A 20051-nucleotide genomic window follows, 5' to 3' on the forward strand; every position below is an offset into this window, starting at 1 on the left:
CTTAGTGGTGAGGTGGAGACGAAAATGGTGGTGACATAGGTGTGCGAAGAAGGCGTCACCATCTGCTTTAGCACCCGTGGCCTCAACGAGGGAGGGCGAGTCATCGCTTGGCGAGTGCACGCAGGCGAGCAAAGCGCGGATACATGTATGCTGCAAGCCGGACAGGGAGAGAGACATACTCCTAAGTGACCTAACCCCACGAGGAGAGGGGCAACAGTCATGGTGGACTAGTAGGGTCGCAACAACTGTCTGACGAGCTTGTGAGGAGCGGCCTCGTTGCCACCAGCGGCATGGTTGGCAGGGGTGGCGAGGCGGTGAAGATGATACGGGAGGCTAAGATTGCGTAGGAGGAGCTTGACAAGGAGAGGAAGATGATGCAGCTTGCCAATGAGCTCCGCGAGGGTAGGGGCTCCAGTTCAAGCTTGAGCCTTTCTAGTCCGCCGCAGCCACCGCTCCTCTCCTTGTCGTCCACCATCCTTCCAGGGCATCGCAACCGCTGCCATTCTCCTCTCGGCCACTGCCAGCCTCCCAGCCTAGAAGGAAGGGGGGAAAGAGGAGGAAGAAGAGTTGGCTACTAACATGCCCCCATGTGGATCCCACGCTAGCTTAGCATGGTTGACCGTAGTTAACTCGCCACGTTGACTAGAACCGAGCACTATACTGCTTAGGGCGTCGAGTACACCGGTTTTGCAAGTTTACGGATGAGGTATATCTAGTAGTATTTCGATTCTCAACGACACAATTTAAACTAGATATGAAATTTAGAGACTTAAATTGAACTTCACAGACATTGGGAAACAGTGAAACACGGCCCGGTTCGCGCCGATCAGTCTGGACCTCGCGCTCGCGGCCCGCACGCGCACGGGAGTCGCGACCTGCGACGAGACGCGGGCAGCCGGGCATGATCTCCCCGCGTCCGACGCAACCGCGTTTATTTTCTTCCCATGGCTGCCTCCACGACGCCCGCGCCTTCGTCCGTTCGGGGGTAGGGCGGCCGCCTTGTGCGGGAAGAAAGCGGGGGGTGACTTAAAAGCGGGGGCCACCGTTGCACGCCGTGGAAACCAGGCCATCGTAGAGGAAGCGACCGATCAGCGCGCGGGGACGCCGCCGGGAGAGAGGGTGGAAGCCACCACGCTTCACCCAACCCCACCCTCCTCCTCCACCACCGTTTAACCGCTTCGTAGGCTACGACCCAACCCAAACCCAAGCGAGCTCGCGATCGCGTCGCGCGCGCCATGGGGACGGAGGTGCTCCGCCCGCACGACTGCCTCGACCGCGTCCGCGCCCGTCCCCACGCCACCAGGCGGTCTCCGCGCCAGCAGGCTGCGCGGCGGCGCGACGCGCGGCCGCGGGGCGGGCAAGCGGCGCCAGCCGTGACGCGGGTGGTCCGGGTCAAGGTGGCGGCGGCGGGCGCGGGCGCGGACGCGTACGCGGGGCCGGCGTTCGGGTCCATGTCGCCGTCGCCGCGGGCGCTTCCGTTGCCGCGGTTCTCCTCCTCGTCGTCGTCCTCTAGGGCTGCCGCTGCGGCGGCGGCAGGGGTGGACGACTCGGCGACGCGGGAGCTCCGGCGCCTGCTGGGCCTCCACTGATCGACGACGAGGAGCCAAAAGAACACCATTCAGCAAGAAGCGATCGCGCGACGCATTCAGCAAGAAGGGGATTAGCATGTGCGGCTGTCTCTCTACGACTCTTCCATCGATTCATCTCGTCCTCTAGCTCTCCCTCCCTCTCCAATGGCGCCGTCAAGGCCATGGCCCGCGCACGTACATACCTCTGCTTCGATCCGCCTGCCTTCCCTGCCGTTTTTGTAAGGGCAAAGCTTTGCGCGAAGCGAGGGCGCGTGCCCGTGATCTGGAGCCGGTCGTCGGAGAGGGAGAGAATGGCATTGTCGGGAAGATTTGATGTGATCTAGATGTTGTTAATCGAATCTTGACTTCAAAGGAAAATTCTTTAGATGTGCTCGTGTGCTGCTGGTTCGTGCTAATTAATTAGATGCTTGAATGAATGTAATATCCTCCCTTCCCTTTTAAAAGCTCGGTTAAGTCTTAAGATCCTTTGGTTTGATTTGTGTTGGAAGCTAGGATGAGAATTTTTTTTTGAACGAACCGGCGAGCTGCCAATTTTATTAAATAGAGAAGAAGTAAAACTGTACATGCGCAAGCGCAAAAGAAAAAAATACAGATTCAAGGCCTTTGGCCCGAAAAAGCTAGGGGTGTGTTTAGTTCCACGCCAAAATTGAAAGTTTGAAAAAAATTGGAACGATGTGACGGAAAAGTTGGAAGTTTATGTGTGTAGAAAAGTTCGATGTGACTTTTTGGGGTTCAAACTTTGCAACTAAACACGGCCTAGAATGCAAGCCATCTGCCAAGACCCATGTTCTGGTCTTCTCCTTAATTTTGGCTACCAGACTGTTCGCCGGGAGCTCCTGATGCAGGAAGACTTTGCGGTTCCTTTCATTCCAAATCTCCCAGGCAACTAGCAGCATTAGCGAATGCAAGGTCTTCTTTGACGCTTCATTTGAGCATGTGGTGACCTCCCACCAGAGTGTTGAGGCTTGATGCCATTGTGTTGGTTTTATCTATTCACATGCCGTCCAGTCCGCAAGTGCCGCCCAAACTCTTCTCACATATCTGCATCCTGCCAGGAGGTGAAGGGTTGTTTCCGGATTCCTTCGACATAGGGGGTTCTTTGGTGCTTCATTTGAGCATGCGGTGACCTCCCACCACTCGAAGAGTGTTGAGGCTTGATGCCACTGTGTTGATTTTATCTGTTCACATAGCGTCCAGTCCGCAAGTGCCGCCCAAACTCTTCTCACATATTTGCATCCCGCCAGGAGGTGGAGGGTTGTTTCTAGATTCCTTCGACATAGGAGGCAAATGGAGTTATTCGGCCACCCACGGATTGCTAATCTGTCGAAGGTCTAAATTCTATTTTGGACGACGAGCCAACCAAAAGTTTTACATTTGCGCGGCGCCCAGGACTTCCAGATGATGGCATTGAAATTGGACGTTGTTGTGCCAAGAAGTTGCGCATTGTAAGCCGATGTCGCCGTGTATTCGTCATGGCTGGTTAGCTTCGATGTGATCTTGTCTTCTTTGTTCTCCATTAATTGTAAGCTATGAACAACACCCCAGATGTCGACGAGTTGGCTAATTAGATCCGTCGTCCACCCTGAGACAGCAGGCAAGTCAAGGTCCGCCAACCATTGGTCGGAATGCGATGCTTGCTGCAGGTTTGCACTCTTCTTTTTTGCCATCGCGTAAACCAGAGGTGCTGTATCCTTTCAGCTAGGATGAGATGGAGCTCATGCACAAATGGTTTTAAGATATATAGATTTCACCAGCAAAAATGGGTGCCTTATCAAACGGGTAAACTAAATATGTCAACAAATGCAGTGGATATCCAAAAATAAAAAGGAGAGAACTGGAATATTTACAATCGCAAACCATTTTATTTTCTGTACATTTCTGCAGGTCTTAAGAGTTGTTTGTACATGGAAAATGCTCCCATGGCTCCAGCAAATTCCACTTTTGATAGAAAGTTCAGACGAGCTGGAAACATCCTTCCAAAATTGTTGACAAAGATATATAATACACGATGTACGTCTGCTGCATTCACCATATTTACTGCAAAGACCCAGAAATCCACACAAATCCATCGAAGTCTCAAATCTTATGGGCAAGAACTTGAGCACCGTACTGGGGTTGGAGTGTGACTCCATGCATTGGCGCATGAACATAGGACGGCGAGACAACAAGCGCGAAACGCTGAAGGATCATTGCAAGGGCCACCTTTGCTTCAACCATCGTAAGATTCTGGCCGACACAGATAGTAGGGCCAATCCCAAAGGGAAAGTATGCACCAAGGTGATAGCTCTTGCCCTCTGCAAACCTTGATGGATCAAACTCATCTGCATTGGTGCCCCATATGTTAACATCATGGTGAATGTCAAGAATGGGAAAATGGAGCTGCGTGCCAGCTGGAATGTCGAGTTTGCCCAGCTTGACATCCCTGTTGACCATCCTATTGAGAAACATAGCAGGAGGATACAACCTGAGGGTTTCTTTTAGCACCATATTTACCTGATTGCATTCAAACATTAAAAAAGTGTCACTTGCTGTATGCCTGTATTCAATAAAATTATAAAAGAGATGAAAACCAAAGTATACAAAACTTGGACTCACAATTTTGAGATTACTCAGGTTTTCCGCGTTTGGGTGCTCAGACTTGCCACACGCTTGAAGGACTTCATCGCGAGCTTTGTTTTGCCACTCTTGATGTAAAGCTAGGAGAAGAGTTGCTCATGTCAATAAGTTAGCTGTTGTTTCTTTCCCGGTAAAGTAAAATGTCTTGCACTCATCAATTATTTCTTCAATTCCCATTCTGAATTCACTACCAAGTTTACTGGCCGATAACATCATCCCAAGCAGATTGTTCGAATCCTCACACTTCCTTCCATTGATCTCAATCAATTTGCGCAAGGAATTCCTGACTTCCTGGTTTAGCATATGCCGTCTTCGGTTCTTCTTTGTTGGCACAAACCTATGAGAGAGACGTCACAATTTTCTCCCTTAACTGTGGCATTTGAAAATTATGGGTTCCAAGCAAGCTAAGAGGCAGAGGCAACCTCACCTGAAGCCAGGAATATAGACTGTCGTCATTGCAAGAATAGCAAGTTTTAGCTGTTCCTCCTGCAATTCGAAAACGCGCTTTCCTTCCTCATAGCTACTTCCAAATGCCACACTGGAAATGACATCTGCAATCAAAGTGTGAAATTCTTTATGTACATCGATCTCAAACTCAGCGCGTGCTTCATCTTGAACTTCCCATTTATCCAGCATGGATGAGGTGATATCTGTTATTTCTGAAATCCAACCCTGAAAGGAACAAAACTTTGGTCTTATTGGCAATTCATTTGATTAGTAGAAATATCCAGAGCACAACTTTTGATCACATCATCATATATATATATTATTACTAACAGAAAGAAAGGTTAATTCACCATGAATATAGTCTACAGGAAGGTGATGAACTTACTCCGAGAGTCAACGGCAAGTACAATTTATGTCTTACAAAAGATGCACAAAAAGGTTAATTTTTCAAAAATCAACCAATACACATCGTATTGTTATATAAGAAAGTCTGAATCCCATTCCATTGTAGATGTGTAAATAAAATTTTAAATCAACGTCAGTAGAAAAGAAGTAACAGACACAAAGCCTAGGAGTCCCTGACTCCCTGATTTCACATGTGACACAACTTACATCTAAGAACTGAAATAATGAACATTTTAGCAAGGCTTACATACATATGTTTTAGTGATACAATAATTTCAAGTCGTTTGTTTTGAGAGCGGGAAGTACCCAACATGATCTACAAGCACGATAATCATCCATTTTCATGTTTCTAAGGTCATTTTCAAGAAAACGCCTCTTTACCTTGATCCTCTCCATGTTGAACGCCGGCGCGATCACGCGACGGTGGCGCGCCCACTTCTCCCCGGTGAGCCCCACCAAACCCTCGCCAAAAAGCTGCCGGGCGAGCGGGTTGCCGCCGCCGGAGCCAGCCTTATCGAAGGTCCCCGTGGGGTCGGTCAGCACGGCCTTCACGACCTCCGGGTCGGAGACCACCAGCCGCGGGCGGGGCCCGAGCCAGAACACGAACGGGCGGCCGTACCGCTCGGGCCACTCGCGGTAGTGCGGCGCGACGCGGGCCACGACGGCGTGGTGGAAGGACGCGAGCGGCGCGGACTGGGCGGCGGCGAGCAGGTCGCGGTAGCCGGCGGCGTTGCCGGAGAGCGGGCGGCGCGGTGGGCCCCGGATGCCCTGCCGGCGGAACCGGCGCTCCAGGCGGCGCGGGACCCACAGGAAGGAGTGGAGCAGGCGGAACGCGAAAGGGACGGCGGCGGCGAGGAAGGCCACGAGGAGGATGCCCAGCAGCGCGGCCATCGCTCTGCTCTAGCTGCTGCAGGCTGCCGCTGACTCTCTCGGATTAAATTCTTAAAAAAGTTGGATTGAACTACCTCCTCATAAATTAGTTATCGCTTTTATTTTTTTTCATCGTACTTCATCTGTACTAGTAAAAAAAATTGTTTAGAACAAAAGACCTTAGAAATATAAACTATGAATAACTCTTAAGTTGTTGAGTTTAAAAATATAAAAATTATATGAATAGATTTGTCTTGAAAAATACTTTCATGAAAATATACATATATCACTTTTCAATAAATATTTTTTTATAGGAACAAGAAGTTAAAGTTGTGTTTTGGAGACCGTGTCGCTGTCCAAAACAACTTCCTTTATGAGTATGGAGGAAGTATCACCATTCATCTTATAAAAATTAGTACAAATACTACCTCCGTTTTTTAATATATGACGCCGTTGACTTTTCTCACGTGTTTGACCATTCGTCTTATTTAAAAAATTTACGTAATTATAATTTATTTTGTTATGAGTTGTTTTATCACTCATAGTACTTTAAGTGTGATTTATATCTTACACATTTGCATAGAATTTTTGAATAAAACGAATGGTCAAACATGTGAGAAAAAAGTCAATGGCGTCATTTATTAAAAACGGAGGGAGTATATAAAACAAATTATACTTAAAGTACTTTTAATAATAATAAAATAAGCCACAAAGAAAATAAATAATAATTTCATAGTTTTCTGAATAAAACTAATGATGAAATATTACTAATAAAAACTTAAAGCCATAAGTATTTTAGGACGTTGGTAATAGTTTCTTTGTGAACACATGTAGCTCCTCCACCCATACTGGCCCTGTTTTTATGCGTTGGATGAAGGATTTTTCAGCGCATTCATTGAGGTGATTGCCCGGGTTCCATCTTTGCTTGCATCTCTAAAAATTAATTTGTTTTTTTTTTTCTCCTCGGATTGGGACTTCAGCTCGAGCGGAAGAAAGGGCATGGCGTTCACAATAGGAGCTAGTGACTGGTGAGGCGGCGATATGTTGTTTAGCTCGTTCCGCCGGCGCTTCTGCTCGTGGATTCGGCGAGTTATCTGAGTATCTTTACAGCAGAGGCGGCTCCAGATATGGACAGATCCGTGAGCCGGAAGTCAGACGAAGGTAATACAGCTGCCCTAAGAGCAAGTTTAATAGTATAGCCAACTACTGGCTTCAATTCATCTATAACTAATCTAATAGCTCATTTATATAATAGTTACATACTACACTATTAATACATGGTCCCACCTGTCATATACACAATGTGTCTTAGAGTCCGTGCTACAGCTGGCTACAAATCTGTAGCCCGCTGCTTTTTTCTCTCCTCATTTATCTTCTTAAAATATGTTTGCAGCTGACTTATAGCTGTCGATGTTTGATGTCGCAATTCTGGTATTTGCATGGTATGGGGATCGTCGGTGCTAGGATATACGTAAGACTGAGGTAAAAGAGATGGAGACAGTGATTTTTATACAGGTTCGGGCCCTTGAGTTGTCCTACATCCTGTTGGCCGAAGTCGGTATTGCTCTTATTCATCATAATCACATGAGTACAATATTTGGGGTAGCCAATCTAACTGTTGTCGACATGCCGGTCTGACGATCTGACTCGTAGTCGATAACAGGGTAGCCTTCCTCCTCGAATCCGTGCCCGGCGAGATCAGAGATAGCGCTTTCATTTCTCCTAACAGTATCCGGAGGCACCGTAGGGTATTAGTCGTGCTTATCCCTGAAGTCGATATCCGGCGGGGTGTCTTGGCGTATATAGGCTTCTATGTTGATTGTGTTGGATGTTAATCCCGTTGGGTATTGATTGTCTTGTCCCATGGTTGTTGTCCCCTCTCCTCCTAGGGGGCCCTGTATTTATACCCATAGGTGTCCCCTTGTCCAAGTAGAAATGAGGAAACCAATATGGATACAATCCGAGCAGTCCTTGTCGTTTCCATGTAGAACTCTAGTTGTCTTTCCTTATCCGGAACTCCCTCGAGGTCAATTTCCGTATAAAACATGGTATGTGGTGGATCCTGCCGAGATTTAGTCAACTACTATTAGGTATGTGGTATCCATAACCCTGACAGTAGCCCCCGACTTCGATGCAAATGAATGAGTTCATATTCTCAACCGCAGACTTTGGAGGAACTGTTATCGAGCTCACGTGACCGTTCTCGGTGAGTTTAGAGATAACGTTAGACTTCCTTTATCAGCCTCGTGCGGGCACCGAAAATGTTTGTCTAAGTCAATCTCTGATGTCGACCGAGAAAGTACAGAGCGTACGACTAAGTCTCCTGTCTTGCTGTAATCGAGAATTTGGATTGAAGTCAAGAAATTTTATCTCGGCGGGTACACCATCTCTTCATTCCGTATTCCTTGTCGAGATCCAGCAACCGTTCTCGAGTGATCGAGAAGGCGTAGAGTCTGCGACGGAGCCTTGTCGACATTTGTCGTACTCGCCTTAGTCGATCTTGGTGCAGAACCATAGAGACATGGAGTCTTTGATAATGCCGAATAGAATTTTCCTGAAATCAATACTCATAAAAGAATATTAGATAGAAATAGCCCCTGAGCGAATGCTCAAAGGGTGACATGTTATAATATGACAGACTAGTGAATTGAATGTACAGACTATTGCTTTGTATATGAGCGTCCTCTCTCTTACCGACTCCGATCAGTCAGTTTGTAGAGTCATACACTCTCCCTAGCCCCCAGCCTTGCCGTCGGAGAATCGTTCTCAGAAGATAAGGCTCTTGGACTTTTGACCTGCCTCGGTTGAACAAGCACTGATTCTAGCCCCCAGCCGTGAAGTTGGAAAATCCATTTCCGATTACACGGCTTGGTTAATACACACGGCGAGAACTCTTACACGACCAAATCTTACATGGTCTTTCGTCTCTAAAGGATCCAACAAGGCCTTATCGGCTCTGGGCGTCCCCAGCCGAAGTTCCCTCAGGTTCCTTGGAGGCCTTGTCAAGACGGCGTAAAGGGACAGTAGGATAGCTTTCAACGCTAGGTTTCATCTGGGTAAGGGATCTCTGGGTAAAACACTTGGTGATCTTGTGCACCTGATATCAACTTTGTTGAAGCAGGGGTAATGGGAGAATCGCTACATCGCTGGTCGAGGACCAGGCAGTAGTCGTAACTCGACCACTTGAAGTGGAAGTAGTGGGAGAAACGCTACATCGCTGGTCGAGGACCAGGCAGTAGTCGTGACTCGACCACTTGAAGTGGAAGTAGTGGGAGAAACGCTACATCGCTGGTCGAGGACCAGGCAGTAGTCGTGACTCGACCACTTAAAGTGAAAGTAGTGGGAGAAATGCTACATCGCTAGTCGAGGACCAGGCAGTAGTCGTGACTCGACCACTTAAAGTGGAAGTGGTGGGAGAAACGCTACATCGCTGGTCGAGGACCAGGCAGTAGTCGTGACTCGACCACTTAAAGTGAAAGTCGTGGGAGAAATGCTACATCGTTGGTCGAGGACCAGGCAGTAGTCGTGACTCGACCACTTAAAGTGGAAGTGGTGGGAGAAACGCTACATCGCTGGTCGAGGACCAGGCAGTAGTCGTAACTCGACCACTTGAAGTGGAAGTAGTGGGAGAAACGCTACATCGCTGGTCGAGGACCAGCATCGCAGGTCGAGGACCAGGCAGTAGTCATAACTTGTCACGCCCAGAAATTCCCGAATAGAATTTCCAAGCAGAATATGCATTAAAACCCCCGTCCAGGACCGGCCGGGGTACACAAACGACAAAGTTGACACACAGATCCACGTCTTACAAACATTATAAAAGTCTTACATAAATGCAGCGGAAAAACAAAAGATAACTGGAGCTAAGCCTTGACTTGATCTGCAGCGGGAACACCACTCCACAGGCATCCTCGACGACACGGACGAAGCCTACTCCTCAGAGAAACCACCATCGGACACATACTCATACTCTGGGGTTGGGGAAAAATAGAGCAAGACTGAGTACTACCCATTGTACTCAGCAAGTCATACCGGAATAGGGATATGATGCAGGGAATTATCAAAGGAGAACTAGGGTGGTTCATTTGCATAAAGCGAGCATTTATAAACAGAAGTTGAAAGAAGTAAACAGTTGTAATAATTAATCAATATTAATCATCCACTGTCCAACGCTATCCCACGTTGCAACAGGCCCAACCACCACCTAAACTATCCAATTTCATTAGACTAAACTAGGGTGAAACTAATCACGGTGAATCTGGTTAACCGCCCATAACTGCGGGCATGGCTATTCGAATAGTTTTACTCTGATCAGAGGTGTACAACTGTACCCACAAGACACAGCCCCACGACACGTTACCGTGCGCCGACATGCCACCACGACATACCGGAAAGAGGCCGTGATAGGACCCTTCGCATAATCCCCTCTAACCAAGCACACCACACCTCAGGTTTCACCCCCACTCCTCGCAAGGCAGCGGGCAATCCCCTCTCGTGCCTAGGTGAATCCGGAAGCGACAGAGGCCGTCGCAGGGCCCATCCAAACTCCATCACGCCCACCCTTGCCTGGATGCGTCAGCTAGAGGAAAGCTACACTACAAGCCCAGCCGTTGCCCACGCTGGCTTGTGGTAAGTACGATAAGTTCTTCCAGGGCATCCCGCGAACCGATCCTTAACTGCCATGGGTGCGACCAACAAAACCATGCACCCACAGCCCACCATGTGATTTATTTTAATTAACCAACACCAAAGCGGTGTCACTAATCCAACATTACCATTAGAACCTACAGTCTAAACATTAATAGGATTTCCCTCATTGTGTGCTAGTTGAACTAAGCATGGCTAAGCAGTCTCTAGCCCAATGTCTGTTCATGTTATAACCCAAGCTAACAAAGGAACATGGTACAAAAATAGCATGGCTATGACAATAGGTAAATATCCCATAGTAACATTATAAACCAATGCAGTATTTGAAGAAAAACAATAGAGCAATTGCAATATAGGATCAACATGTTCAAGTGACAAGCATGACTTGTCTTGCTCTGCTGCTGGAGGAACCTCGCCGACTATCTCAAAGTACACCAGAGCGTCGGAAGAACCGGAATCTAAGCGACATACAAAGCAAACAATACAAACAGGCTATAAGACTACTGAAACAGAGAACAAAACCATTTTTAATGGATTCTACACATTTTTCTTGATTTACTGAGACTTGAACGGGCTTAAACGAAGCTCGGATGAATTAGTTATGATTTTTAGAATATTCTCTGTGTTTATTACTATAACAAAAGTCCTTAAATCATTTATTGCGCAATAAGCCCCAGGGCTGACGTCATCAAGGGGGGTCGGCACCGACAGGCGGGGCCCGCATGTCAGTGGCGCACGGGGTGGCCGGTCTACCATGGACCGGGACCACGCGGGTGGTCCACCGCCGGTCCACGGGATCGACGGCCCGGATCGGCCCGGGGCCGATCGGACGGTGCGGCGGCGGCCTGGCTCGGCTCGGCTCGGCACAAAGACGGCCGGCCGGCCATGGCAAGGGCGGCGGCGCGCGCGCGTCACCGGTGACGGCAACCGGCGGCGGGAGACGGCGGCACAAAGGCGGCGGCGCACGACCGGGGCGGCGGCTCGACCCGGCGCGGCTAGGAGGGAGAGGGAGGGGAATAGAGGAGGAGGGATGCCTCACCGAGAGTGGCCGGCGTGGAGGAGGACGACGGCGAACGGTGACGGCGAGCCACGGGAGGACAACGGCGGCGGGCGGACGAGCTCCGAGATGCCCTAAGAGAGGCAAAGAGAGAGATTAGAGGGAGAGGGGTGGACCACGGCGAGCGGAAACCATGGCCGAAGGCGGCGGTAAAGGTGGTGCTCATCAGAGTGCGAGGGGATGCGGGCTCCGGCAACGGACCTCGACGGAGGAGGTGCGGACGGGGTGGACCTTGGCCACGCGAACCCGACGGCGGTGACGGCGCGGTGTGGCGGCGAGCCTAGCGGCGGCTAGCGGCGGCCGGAGTGGCGGGAAAGGCAGCGGCGGGTGGAGGCACGGTGCGGGAGCGATAGGGAGCTCGGGAGAGACCGGCGGAAGAAGGAAAAGTGAGGAGGAGGATGCGGGGGTGGATTTTATAGGGACAGGGAGGTCGGGAATGGCCCGGGGTGGCTCGATTTCGCCGGGCGATGTGGGGGAGGTGGAGGTGGAGAGAGAGGCGGGATTCGAAATTCGAATCCCAGCCATCTCGGGCGCGGGAGCGAGCGGGAGAGAGGGGGAAGTGGGTGCGGGAGGCGCGGCGCATGCACGGGCGTGGCCGACGTGGCCCGAAGGAGGCGGGGACGTGGGCGCGGCGGCGGTTGTGGGCGCGGCGGTTGTGGGAGACGGGCCCGACAGGTGGGCCCCACCTGTCGACGACCCCGGGTGAGAGGAGGCGGGCAGCCGGCTCGCGCGGGCTTAGCTGGGCCTCGGCCTTCGGCCGGCCCAGCGGGAGGAGGGGGAGAAAAAGAAGAATGGGCCGGCGGCCCATTCAAAGGAAAAAAAAAGAAAAAAAAAAGAAAGAAAAAGGAAAAAAGAAGGAAAAAGGATTTTCCTGGGATTAAATATTGCTTGTGCTCATTTTTAATTGGTTAAAATTATTTCGAGAGCTCTAAAAATTCCACTAAAAATCTTGTTAGCGTATTTCGACATGTAGAACTCAAGAAAAATTCCACATGCCAAATCCGATTACCATTCGCATTAATTTATTAGGGTTTTCTCTTGCTTTACACTGGTATTTTCTTGAGACCATTTAAAACTCCAATTTAGGCTTGGGAAAGAACTTCGGGGTGTGACATAAATCGACCACTTAAAGTGAGGCAAGAGAGATCACTACGTTTTACTGGTTCGAGAACCAGAAGTAGGAGTCTTTTAATCACCTATAGGGGCGCTAAAGTTGGTTTATTACATGTGCATATCATGTAGCCAGCATGACTCACACACCCAACTTATAGCATATCCGGATGTCCGCTCGCAATCATGTCGGGTGATCAAACCGATGGCGTTTGCGAGGAACTATCCGTTAACAACCTTTTCTCGAGTAGTCCAGCCATGGCCGGTGCTATGAGATAGGTCGTTGGTCTTCGTTGGTAGGTCGGGTGCGATAACTCCGCATTTATCGAGAATGTTCTCGATAATAGAGTGTACTCGACCACAACCTACTCGAGTGCTCAATTGTTCCTGAAAAATATTTTCTAGAAGGCAAGACATATAGCAGATAATATCGAGTATGTACTCAAAAAACTGCATGGATCTTCTAGTATTATCAGGATATAACGAGCAGATGTAAATGTCAGGGCATTATGTAAACCGTAAACAAGCATGATTTATACAGAAGAAGACAGAGCGAGCCCCCGGCGTTAGATCGTAGTCGATTTAACATCGGGGACACCCGCGCAACAGATATTATTGTATAAAGAACATGCTCTGGGTAAACATAATAAATTATAGATCTAACAATACTGTATGATCTGAATAGGTACGATAAATTGCAGATAAAATATTGCGTACCTTTGTAGATACATGTCGGATGTATCTACGAAATTAATAGATCAATTTAAAAAACCAGTCTACCAATTACCTTGCTGCGTACTCGTTCGATATCAGGCGATCTGACATCTTTTGGTACGCTGCGGAGCTTGAGGCTTGGATGATCTCGATAGACCAAGTTGTCGATGACGATGATGGTTCCGATCTGGTTAGGTTGGATCTCCCCCTCAGATGAAGTCGTCGAGTAGCTTGTTGTCGGAGAGTCCATCTCTTAAACCCATCTCGTCGAAATCCTGAAGCACCAAAATACCCCTACCTGGCGCGCCACTGTCGACGTTTGATGTCGCAATTCTGGTATTTGCATGGTATGGGGATCATCGGTGCTAGGATATACGCAAGACTGAGGTAAAAGAGATGGAGACAGGGATTTTTATACAGGTTTGGGCCCCTAAGTTGTCAGGTAATAACCCTATATCCTGTTGGCCGAAACCGGTATTGCTCTTATTCACCATAATCACACGAGTACAATATTTGGGGTAGCCAATCTAACTGTTGTCAACATAGCGATCTGACGATCTGAGTCGTAGTCGACAACAGGGTAGCCTTCCTCCTCGAATCTGTGCCCAGTGAGATCAGAGATAGCGCTTTCGTTTCTCCTGACAGTATCCGGAGGCACCGTAGGGTATTAGCCGTGCTTATCCCTGAAGTCGATATCCGGCGGCGTGTCTTGACGTATATAGGCTTCTATGTTGATTGTGTTGGGTGTTGATCCTGTCGGGTGTTGATCCCGTTGGGTGTTGATTGTCTTGTCCCATGGTTGTTGTCCCCTCTCCTCCTAGGGGGCCCTGTATTTATACCCATGGGTGTCCCTTTGTCCAAGTAAAACTAGGGAAACCAATATGAATACAATCCAATTAGTACTTGTCGTTTCCATGTAGAACTCAGGTTGTCTTTCCTTATCCAGAACTTTCTCGAGGTTAGTTTCCGTATAAGACATGGTATGTGGTAGATCCTGCCGAGATTTAGTCAACTACTATTAGGTATGTGGTATCCATAACCCTGACAATAGCCTGCTATTGTAACTGCTTTAATGGACCAGGCTCGGTGAAGTCAGCGTATTTACCGGTGGTTACTTTTAGAATAGCACGAGTCTCATCATCAATCGTTTGGTCCAAGAATCGACTGAAATCTAAGGGCTTGGCAAAAAAAATTCAGGGGCAATTGTAAATTTAACACACTATTTTGAATCGTTATTACAAAATTACCACTAAAAATTACAAAAATGCCACTAGAATTGTCATTCAAGTGGCATCCTTGCAATATTGAAAAAACCGGTGGCAAATTTGCAAATGCCCCAAAAATTTATTGTCGCATCGGATATACGAACACATATTTAAAGTATTAAACATAGTCTAATAACAAAACAAATTACAGATTCCGCCAGGAAACTTCGAGACGAATTTATTAAGCATAATTAATCCATCATTAGCAAATGTTCGCTGTAGCACAACATTATCAAATCATGGCGTAATTAGGCTTAAAAGATTTGTCTCGCAATTTCCTGGCGAACTGTGTAATTGTTTTTTTTTGTCTACATTTAATATTCTATGCATGTGTCCAAACATTTGATATGACAGCGTGAAATTTTTTTTTTAACTAAACAGGCCCCAAGGTAAAATTGCGGCGCAATGCAGAACCGGAAAAAAAAAGCCTGCCGAAGTGAAAAGTCGAACTGTAAGTGGCTTATAGTTGGTTTTAGCAAATTTTGAAAAAGAAAAAAAAATATCTCCACATGGCGTCCATAGCTAAGTAGCCAACATAAATAGAAACCAAATTAACCGCTGGTTATTATCCTTGTTTTTAGAGTAAATTGTATATTTGTATTCATGGTACACGAACTTATATGGTGGGTGCAAATAGATACAACAACTTACAAAATGTGTATTTCAGTACAACAACTCGTGTAGTCCATATAAATTAAGGCCAAAATAGTCCGTGTATTTGAAAATAACATGATGTGGCACCGGAAGTATGCGGTTGAGGAGACAATTAGTTGCACGCCGTTATAATGGCAAGAAGATGGAGGTTGCAGTAGTGGAAGAAGCACATATCCTGTAACTAGGGTGGACCCCGTGCGTTGCCGCGGGGCATAATGAATGAACGTTGATTATTATGCAGTGTTGAGTGAAACATGAAAATAAAAAGTACTTATGTAGATTTCAAAATATAAATCCAATGTCCAAGCTAATGTGATTACAAAATGCAATCCCATTAGCATGAACATGAATATATATGTTTCAATATTTCAGATAACAACAAAAATCATACTGAAAGCCCATTAAGGCACATAATATATGTAAAATATGTTATTTCATTAGACAAGAGAACCAGTGAGGGTCGTAAGTTGGTAATCCAAATAGTTAAGACACATAATAGGCAACGAAGGTATACAAATGAGACAAATGATCTATCCTGAGCACACTCTTTTAAATCAAAAATTATATAATAGAGCATACATGTCTTCTGATATGCTCTTTGGCAGAACACCTGGGCATCTAGCTGATGGAAATATGAAATACATGATGATCACTCGACATGGATGGTCGCCTTGTTTTGCTTATCCATTATAGCAGCCTGCATTAGTACGATTGCCAACATCAAGGCTAGTAGCATGATGAATAGCAGATATATTTTAAGGAAAATATGTATGCATGGGAAACATGCATGTATGTACAGTTGTTGAAGTGGCTGATCATGTTGAATCAGAGAAAAGAATATTATGCGACAATTGATGAGATGTCAAGTGAGTCTGTAAGGTAAATGCGTTATGAAGCATGTGGATGGAAAACCTGATGAATGCATGATCAAATATGAAATAGTACTTAAAAGTATTAGTCTTGAGAGAATCTAAATTTGACATGGATTTTTTTACTACTGCACAAATGCAAGAATCTCCAAGTACAACATTTCTATAGGTAACCTGTAAAATGCAGTAAAATTATTTTTACACTGAACTTATTTAGCAGTTAGTACACAAAATACAAAAAGCGAACATAAATAAAACCTATGAAGCAATTATGGCTACCGGAAGGTATTAGAGGAAAGTTGAGTGTTAAAATCACATAACATGGACAACAAATAATTGAACGTGATCGAGGAGCTGTTATATGATCTGGGTATGGAGATCCTGATTAAGAATCGGAGCAACAATTTCTGGTAAATAAATGAATGGGACAACATGAGAAATTAGTCCGTAAACATGGTTTGAACGGATGTCAATATAGGTTTGAGCCAGTAATGATGATTATGCAGAATAAATGGAAAGAGATGCCATACATGAGGAAAACAACAGGAATGCAAAAATTAGAAGAATATAAATTATACCAACAGATTGAGCAAGTAATCTTCGATGTATAGAGCGTCTTGATGAAAAATGATTGTGTCTTGAGATGCTAATCACTACAATAAACATTAATTGAAAAAGTATAACTAACGTGTAGATCAAGATAGAACACTATCCATATTGCAAGCGATGCAAGTATATTTGCGTGAAAAGGTTAAAACAGAAGATGGATAGAATTTATCACAATAGTACAATGTAATAATATTTCAAAAGAAACTCTATGGTTTAAGCTATACAGACACTTTGTGTTCGTAGAGAGGAATAGTTTGACCATTACAATGTCTGAATTACTGAAATAGCAAGCAGAGTTGAACACCTTAGCATTTTCAGGAAGATTAGAAGAGAACATGTAGATGGAAATTGAACTGAAGTATCTATATGGCTCGTATTGAGCGGACATGAACCGCAACAAAGAAACATATGAAAAACTGTTCAAAGAAACATTTATATGTGCATTTTGGTGATCATGTGCAATAAGTGTCTCTTTTCACAAGCATGCATTACTATAGAACATATTGAATTTAGTGTTCAGTGCTGATCAGGCAGACAAGTAAAAGAATTAGAGAAATAATATCTACATGGAGCATGTATCGCCATAGCAGAAGAAATGAGGGATAAATAATTATATCTTTACCTTAACAATATTATATAATGCAAAATGTCTGCACTTAAAAGCTGCATGTTCATGATCTAGAATATCGCAAAGATATAAGGAAGCACCAGATTAAGAGCCCTGCAAAGTCCTGAAGAAAAGTCAATTTAGTTTAGTAAGTACATGAGAGACAAAGAAACACAATGAGGTTCAGTTTAGCATCAGTAATAAAAATGCAGAATGAAGGTGATATCTAATAAAAATGCACCATAACCAATTTTGGCCACCTGGTGAATAAAAAGCTAAAATGTCACAACAGGGGAAGACTATATAGATTATTTCACTAAAATGTCTCCAGTTAAAAGCTGTATGTCTCTGCATCATCTAGAATAATGTAAAGATGCGAGGAAGCACCAGATTAAGAGGCATGCAAAGTAGTGAAGTAAAGTCAATATTGCAGTAAGCACGTAAGGGTAAAAAGAATACAATGAGCTTAAATTTAGCACCACTAATAAACTATAAAGTGGAAGGCTATACCTTAGGGAAAGCATTGTGTAAAAGGTGCACAGGAGCGTGCCAGCGTGTCGCTACTCGCTAGAACAACACTCATTCAATGCGATATACCTTTTTGGACTATAAAAATCAGGGTTAATAAAGGAAAGGAAATGCATATGCAACAGCTGGCTATAAGCACTGTAAATTGATAAATTAGACAGTGTTTAACATACTCTGGCAATGCTTAACAGCTACACTGACGTGCAGAGCCAAAAATAAGCATAAAATGACCACACCAATGGAACAGTTCAGGTAAAAAGGAGTGAAAATCATGCCCTACAGCACGAAAATAGTGCATACAAACTGACAAGTAAAATTGCATTATTTTCTTTTAACCGCAGATTAGTACCCACTTGCCAAACTGGTAAATAGCACCACGGAGATAATGTAGTACAGCAAGCATGAGGATCTAATGAATGGAAAAGCTCTATAACAGGTGGTTACCTTCTATTGATTTACTGCTTGCTTAAACATTTGTGATTCTAATATGCAAGCAGCACTGAAGAAAAGAGGAAAGCTGAGCAGCTACCGCTAGTTCCTGAAGAAGGCAGCTGTGCTGAAGGGAAAGCAGCCGTTGGACCAATTGAAAGATCGTGAGGAGGTGGCAACGCCAGCTAGGCCCACGAGCCGGACGACAAGGTGGCGATGGCGCCGACTGGCTCCGCGAGCTCGATGGGGCGGAACTCCGCGACAGCGGAGGGTAGCTTTGCGAGCTCGACGGCAAGGCGGTAATGGCGCCGGCTGGCTCCGTGAGCTCGACGGGCCGGAACACCGCGGTGGCGCCGGGTCGCGAGATGGACCTCCGTGGGGGAGGCGGCGGTGCCGATTGGATCTGTGAGGAAGCGGTGGGGAATTTGGGACGGGACGTGGCGAGGATGTTGAGGGATTGAGGGCTTCAGGCTGTTGGAGAGAGAGAGGGGGGACTGGGCCAGCCACCAGTGATGGCCCGTGCGCTGGAGATGACGGACGGATGGATTAAATCCATCGATATAGATCGAACGGTGCATGTGCTGGCAAGAACTGTTACACTGTAGCAGCTCTAGGAAGGCTGAGATTAACTCAAGTACTGCTGGTAGTGGGCTGCAAAAACAAAGGATTTAATATGATATGATATGATATGATATGATACCCTGTGGAGTAGTAGTTTTTAAGACTGAAACAACTAGAGTGGCTGGTGATCAGACTGATCAACGATAGAAGTGTAGCTGCCAGCTTCATCTCATACAAGTTGTTAGCAATAGCTCATACTAATTGCCACGTATTAAAACGGTAGTGTAATGGCCAATCGACCCTCCACCAATATCTCGGAGCACTTGTAGCTAGTCAGCGATTTAGGTCCATGTTGCATTGAACTATTTCAGGGATGGGTGAGTGTAATAGAATGCACGAAACAAAATTTCCATGCTTACGATTTTATAACTTTTGTGCAAAAAGATGCAAACATGAACTGAAACGAGCCAAGAAGGAAAGCGACATGGCATCCGTGTCAACGCCACATCAAATTATTTTGAATGCATGGATTGTTTTGGTCTGGTTCGCACGGACTAGACAAGTTGTTATACTAAAATGCATAATTTACAAGTTATTGTATCTATTTACACCCACCACGTAAGTTCGTGTATCGTGAGTGCAGTTTACTCTTATTTTTATGTAGGATCTGATCCTTATGAACGGGTTGGCAGGATCGTCTTAGGGCCTTAGGCTGGTTGTGTGATCGCTTAGTGCCCAAACCGGTTAGTTGTGTGATCGCTTAGTGCCCAAACCAGCTGGTTGTGTGATCGCTTAGTGCCTAAACCGGCTGGCTGTGTCCTCACGTTTGACTCTCATGTGGCCACATCTTATTTTATTGTGGCTAGGGTTTAGAGTGAGGTCTTATGATCTTCTCATTTGCATCTATTTAGTCTAGAAATTGAGCTATGAGTTTGTCTTGTTCTTGTTGATAAATTTACATCGTAACTTTAGGTGTTTACAATGTGTATTCATATCATTTTCAACGATATATGATTTATATAAGTATATAATACAGGTACAGGTTTATACTTAGTTTTGAGACCCTATGTTATG

At 46.0% G+C, this 20051-nt stretch overlaps 1 protein-coding gene, 1 long non-coding RNA gene and 1 pseudogene across 4 annotated transcripts; 1 reads left to right on the forward strand and 2 right to left on the reverse strand.

Annotated features, from left to right (window-relative positions):
- Positions 1-1037: 1037 nt before the first annotated feature.
- Positions 1038-2032, forward strand: LOC127773196 (uncharacterized). The gene has a single exon (XM_052299224.1). The coding sequence runs from the start codon at positions 1236-1238 to the stop codon at positions 1587-1589; it is 354 nt and encodes a 117-aa protein (XP_052155184.1). The 5' UTR covers positions 1038-1235; the 3' UTR covers positions 1590-2032.
- A 1039-nt stretch (positions 2033-3071) lies between these two features.
- On the reverse strand, positions 3072-5976 carry LOC127772904 (cytochrome P450 734A1-like; annotated as a pseudogene).
- Positions 5977-15790: 9814 nt separating this feature from the next.
- Positions 15791-18904, reverse strand: LOC127774943 (uncharacterized). 3 transcript variants are annotated; one of them, XR_008017852.1, is made up of 4 exons: positions 18432-18904; positions 17475-18065; positions 16822-16896; positions 15791-16071 (listed from the first exon to the last, which is right to left on the reverse strand). It is a non-coding gene; the product is annotated as an uncharacterized LOC127774943 (long non-coding RNA). The 3 variants fall into 3 exon arrangements; XR_008017851.1 differs by having other exon boundaries at positions 17475-17583; positions 17970-18891; XR_008017850.1 differs by having other exon boundaries at positions 17475-18885.
- Between the last annotated feature and the right edge of the window lie 1147 nt (positions 18905-20051).

This window comes from Oryza glaberrima, chromosome 5 (assembly GCF_000147395.1).
Source record: "Oryza glaberrima chromosome 5, OglaRS2, whole genome shotgun sequence".
Classification (NCBI taxonomy): domain Eukaryota; kingdom Viridiplantae; phylum Streptophyta; class Magnoliopsida; order Poales; family Poaceae; genus Oryza; species Oryza glaberrima.

Bases quoted from the DNA above. Each gene is read 5' to 3' on its own strand.
- LOC127773196 (XM_052299224.1), top strand. From the start codon at position 1,236: ATGGGGACGGAGGTGCTCCGCCCGCACGACTGCCTCGACCGCGTCCGC.